We start from the raw sequence: 6010 nt of genomic DNA, 5'->3' as shown, positions 1-6010 counted from the left end.
ACGACAATGGAAGGGACCCCACCAGAGGGGGGCAAATCCATGTAGAAGTTGTACATTCTTCAAATAAGACCCTGATGGAGAGGCTTTTACCCAGGTTTTCCATGGCTTTGCAAATAGACTAAGACAAAGAAGATATAATCAAGAAGAGGAATTTCATTCTTACCCCATACTGAAGATGATTAAGCATGGGAAAAATTTGTGTGTTGAACCTTCTTTTCCCATCGTCGAAGGTGACAAGCCTCATGATCAACTGAGTTGTGTCCTTCCAAATTTCGGGGAGATCCTTCTTGTTGTAGCCACTTTGGATCTTGGAAACACCTTCTCTCGGTTGGAAAAACCGATCAAAATTGTTCTTGTAATTCCCTTTGGGTTTTTTGGGAAAGGAGACACCATCAAGGGCCAACCCTATCACCTTTGCAATAGTCTCCTTCGAAACCATGAAAGTAACACTACCAATCTTCACATTCCCATTATCCCAAGCATTAACAAAATCAACAAAGAGCTTAGGGTCATGACCTATCATCGCTTCAACATAATTATCTAGGTTCCCTTTAATCACCTTATCCCACAGCTCCCAATTATTCTTAAAGTCGTAGCAGTTGTCGAGCTCAGTCTAGAATCAATTTGTTGTGCCTACTAATTCGTAGGAGTTAATTTGCATCACATTTTTATATAGTTTTTTTTGTTTTTGTTTTTTGACTATTTTATGGTAAGGATTTTGTTTGTTTCTATAAGGAATTATAGGTAAATACATGATAACATTGGATACCTTATTATTAAAAGTTAGAATCTACTTGTGACTAGTGAGATTTTCTACCATTGAGCCACTTGCCCTTTAATGATGAAAACTTTCAAATTCTATTAAAAAATGTATTTCAATTCCAACAAATCCTCTTCGGTACATTCATGTTGAGATCAACTATGATACCAAATTTAAAATTTCAAACACAATATAATTTAAATCTAAGAAATTTTAGATGTGACAAATTTTAACTATGATACATAAATTTTTAATTTTTAATTATTTTTCTAATTATTTGCAATAAAAATTATTCCACTAATTTATACATATAAATAATGCATTTCTAATCTATATATGTTATATCATTTTTTCATAAAATTATAATTTTATGTCTAAGGGGTTGTGTTCTATTGGTTAAAGCATTGAGTTCTCATTATGGAGATCAAAGTTCAAATCCCAAAGGGACATCTACTATGAAATTTCTAATAAGTGGATTCTAATATGAACAAAATATTTGTAAACGATCTAAAATATTAAAAAAATTGATATACTTAATCTAAATTAATTTGTACATTATTCACATAATCTCATTAATTTATTCTAGATCACATTTTGAAAATTTTTATTTTCCTTTGCACAACCATTAAAGTAAGCAATCCTAAACTTATGAGGCTAGAGACTCAATCAACAGATTAAAGTTTGACTTGGTGAATATGATTGACCACTAAAGTGGGCAATCGACTTGATCAACAAATTGGAATTTGATCTGGTGAATTGGTGTAATAAAATAAATTAATTGACTTATATATGTGGAGAGCCACAGAAATTTATCTATTTAATTATTTATAGTTGCGTCAAGCCGACTATACGGTAAAGATTACCCCCGACAAGCTAAACACGTAGGCAGTACCCACATCTCATATTATGAATTCATTGCAATTTCAAATATTTGTAGGGCTATTTTCCTAGAAATATCCCGACATCTGGGAAGCCTAAATTTTATGGATCTAAGAGCTTCTAAGCGCTTTTAGAAGTCTACGCTTGAAAGTTCCTTTATGAAAAGTTTCACGGAATTCAAATTTTTTGTGTAGTTATGAGCGTTTGTGATGCATTAAAGAAAAGCGCGTGGAATTTTATCACTAGTACATGTGAATACGGCAATGGAAAGTAGGAGTCAAATTGACGTAGTGACTCCTTACGCCGGCTGTTAAGCTATCATTCATGTTTCCCTCTTTACTTCATTTCTCTTACTCTTTTCTTCTTCCTCTTGTGACAAGTGAACATCAAAATGGAAGCCTTGCTACCTCTTCATCTTTGCCATTCTCTGTATACCAGTCCACGCCCTCTGTACCCGCTGCGCTTCCTCTTTCTAATCTTCACAATATCAATATCATTCCTTGCTTCTTCATCTCGACCTTGTCCAGAATTTAAATGCGGGTACTATGTTTTTCCATATCCTTTCGGACAGAAGAACAGCGGCTGTGGTGATCCCACGCTTCAGCTTGAGTGTGATACTGGAGAGGGTATGGCTCTAATCAATATTGGTGGCTATCAATACTACATACTGAGACTATCCAAGAAGTGGGAAGAGGATCACATCATGACAATAATAGACAAAAGTATCCGGTGGAAGAGGTGCAATCCATCATTGTTCGGTAGCCATACAACACAAATTTCGCTTATCACTCGATTTCATAATAACAATGGCTACAAGAATTTAACCGTATGGGGGCAATGCGCTAAAACAATTCGGAGACGTAGTTTAGTGTCTCCATTATCATGTAATGCGAGTTGGTATTTTATTTTAAAGGATGAGTCGAGTTTCGAAAGTGTGTGTAAATCGCAGGTTACAGTCCAAGTCGTTAATCAGGTCTCTGGAATTCAAGATGGGTTCCAAGTGACATGGGAACCCAACAAAGCCTGCAAGGATTGCGAGTCTCGCGGTAGGTTTTGTGCGTATGATAAAACCAGTTCGACGCAGATTTATTGCAAGCGGCCTAAAGGTGAGTATGACTTCATTCTCAATTATATCAATTCCTTTCCTAATAAATTTAGCCTTATAAGGGGAACGAGCTGAAACTTAGTAGTTTATATTCGAAATTTATATATTTTTTTATCAAATTTATCGATATTATTTTGTAAATGTTGATCACAAGACTTTATGTGGCATTGCAGGCAAGTCCCAAACCCTGAAAATTATTCTAGGTGAGCATCCCTGCGCATAACTCTACTATTTTTCATTTATTTGGGCGAAGAATTCCCTTTTCCTTTACAGTTCGACTTCATATCTCAAATAAATTCTCTCATCTGTCGATTGTTCTGTAGGTTCCATCGGAGGCACCGGGCTCGCCGCAGCCGTAGTGGCGCTCTTCATTTATTATATTAGGAGGAGAAAAGCATCTCCCACCCGTTGGATTGCTAGCGATTTCAGCGATTATCAAGGAACCGACATAGAAGAAGGCCAGAAAGGGTATATGTTAGGTGCTTTGCGCATATTTCCTTATCAAGAACTTCAACAGGCCACGAATTTCTTCGATGAGCAGAACGAGCTTGGAGATGGCGGATTTGGCGCGGTCTATCTGGGCAAACTTGTGGACGGGCGAGCTGTAGCAGTGAAGAGGCTTTATCAGGAAAACTCTCGAAGAATTGAACAATTTATCAACGAGGTACAAATCCTATCCTCTCTTGACCATCCAAACCTTGTTCGTCTCTACGGCTGTACAAGTCTGAAGAGTCCGATTCTAATACTTGTTTACGAATATGTGCCAAATGGAACCCTGGCCGATCATCTGCATGGAAGTCGAAGAAGTCTGAGAGGTTTGCCTTGGGGAATTCGTTTAAAAATTGCCCTACAAACAGCCCAGGCCTTGGCGTACCTCCACAGCATCGAGCCACCCATATTTCACAGAGATGTGAAATCCAATAACATTCTTCTGGACGAATATTTCGGGGCAAAAGTTGCAGACTTTGGGCTTTCCAGACTGGTGCCGGTGAATGTCTCCCACGTGACAACTGCTCCGCAAGGCACGCCAGGATACGTTGACCCAGAGTACCATGAATGCTTCCAGCTCACTGAAAAGTCTGATGTCTACAGCTTTGGAGTTGTTTTGGTGGAGATCATCTCTGCCAAAGTAGCCGTGGATATGAACCGAAATAGAAACGAAATTAGTCTTGCTACAATGGCCATAGAAAAGATCAGAAGAGGTGTTTTGGATGAATTGGTGGATCCTGATTTGAAGATTGAAAGCAATCATGAGGTGAAGGCCATGGTTGCTGCAGTTGCCGAATTAGCCTTTGAATGCCTTGCAAGAGAAAGGGATTTCAGACCATCCATGAACGACGTTGTTGCTCGTCTCGAACAAATCAATGAAATGCTGCAGCAAAGCATAGAATCTTCCAAGTTCACAAGCATCTCGATCACAGCCTCTGCACTTTCAGTACCAATCACGGGTAAAGACAGGAGTGGACAATATTGGGTTCCTTTGTCTTTGTAGTTAGTATAAACATGAGCCATCTGTTTTCAATGTATTCAGTAGTTTCTCAATATACGTATGAGAAATATATAGGCCAAAAATCGTTTCCGCTTGTATAGCGGAATTCTTATTAATTAAATTACGCATTACAGAGATTTCGAAAATCCACATCTTTCGCTACTTCCCCCTGGAATTATAGCGGAGACCTCAAAATTAATATTAATCTATTCAATTTTTTAATAAGTTTGTTTTCTGTTCCTAAAATGAGAGGGTTAAGCTGCATGGTTTTTATGTAAGATATTTATTGAATAGTTTTTGCTGTCATAGGATTGGAGTTCACTTCATCTTAGCTTGTCAGAGACTTGTACAATGGATGAGGCAAGAGAACACACGATAATTTAGTTCTTATTTTGAAATGTGTGGCATTGCAAGAGCTGGTCCAAAATATTGACAAGTTTGCATATGGAACAGCTTAAATCACACACACTAAGCTTACATTTCTACGTTTAAAAGTGTTAAACACTTAGAGTTGACAAACATTTTCTAGACTTAATATGCTGTTTAAGGTGTTTAGTCACACTTGCAATACAATTCTAGGCTTAAAAGTTTAAACACAGTTTTTGAGCTAAGAACCAATCGAGTAGACTCGAACCCACAACCTCTCATGTAGGAGGCTCACAACTAACTGTTGCATTGTGGGGTCATCCCTAGTGTAAACACTCAAAGTTGACAAACATTCTCTAGACTTAATATGTTTCTTAGTGTGTGTGGTTTAAGGCTAGCCATATGCATCCATGCAAAGGAGACTTTGCTGGTAGATACTACGGTAGTGGGCAATCCCATAGAATTGTCTAAATTTCAAGTGTATGTTTGTTTCTACCATTTGACTACATTCTTGTGTCTGAAACATTGTACAAGATGATAAATCCCTCACAAACATATAATATGCAACATGCATCATGTTAAATTATTGGTGAAAATCACAGGTTTTTAACAAGAATTATTTAAATTTGCAATGAACTATGGAAGCTTGGAAAACACTAAAATATTAGCATCAATTTTCCTTCCTGACTAGGAGGATTTATAGTAGGGAGTTCAAATGATTTGGGTAGACCACATTTAGTTTCACTTTCTTCTATCAATGGTACTATTGGACATTGAAACATCTAAAAATGTAGAGGGAAACCAAAGGGTTTTCACAATAATTTTGTTTTTGCAATAGATTGTAGAAGCTTGAAAAATACTAAAATAATACCATCAGTTTTCTTTGTAGATTTGTAGGCATGTTCTTGTATGGGGATTCAATTGATTTGAGTGGACTGCATTGAGCTTTAAATTTATATCAAATAAGTCAAATGAGTACAAAGCCAAGAAATGGGAGTAAATATTTTGGACCAAAACCTATTGGCAACAAAACAAAAGCCACCAAAGAAATTAGTATAGTTGTCATGAATAGCTCCACTGTAGTGACTAGTCTAATCAATGTTGTAAGTATATATTATAGTGGCACAATACCTAGTAAGCTTTCACTCATTTTTAAATTTTCAATGGATTTGTATTGTAGTGTTTTTGTAAATTCTTTTGTTTTGCCAGACTAATTGCAAAGATCCACTTGATGGTATATGCAATAGCGGTTTTTCTAGGTTTTTGTGAAGGTCTAAAGATTTCCATTGATTATTTGTGGTTTTAAAGGTTTTGTTATTTGTTTTGTGTATTATCTTGTTTGAGTGTCTTGTGTGACAATTGATTTGCTAACTCTAGTGGGTCTTTTAAAATCTGCACCTTATTAAAATAC

General features: G+C 36.7%; 1 protein-coding gene across 1 annotated transcript; it reads left to right on the top strand.

Moving 5' to 3' along the window:
- The first annotated feature begins 1965 nt into the window (after nt 1-1965).
- Nucleotides 1966-4411, top strand: LOC131049896 (LEAF RUST 10 DISEASE-RESISTANCE LOCUS RECEPTOR-LIKE PROTEIN KINASE-like 1.2). Its single transcript, XM_059216433.1, has 3 exons — nt 1966-2745; nt 2918-2947; nt 3068-4411. The coding sequence occupies exons 1-3, from the start codon at nt 2031-2033 to the stop codon at nt 4234-4236; spliced, it is 1914 nt and encodes a 637-aa protein (XP_059072416.1). The 5' UTR covers nt 1966-2030; the 3' UTR covers nt 4237-4411.
- The last annotated feature ends 1599 nt before the right edge of the window (nt 4412-6010 follow it).

The sequence above is a fragment of the Cryptomeria japonica genome, chromosome 2 (assembly GCF_030272615.1).
Source record: "Cryptomeria japonica chromosome 2, Sugi_1.0, whole genome shotgun sequence".
Classification (NCBI taxonomy): Eukaryota; Viridiplantae; Streptophyta; class Pinopsida; order Cupressales; family Cupressaceae; genus Cryptomeria; species Cryptomeria japonica.
This window is presented reverse-complemented; position numbering and strand designations above follow the sequence as displayed.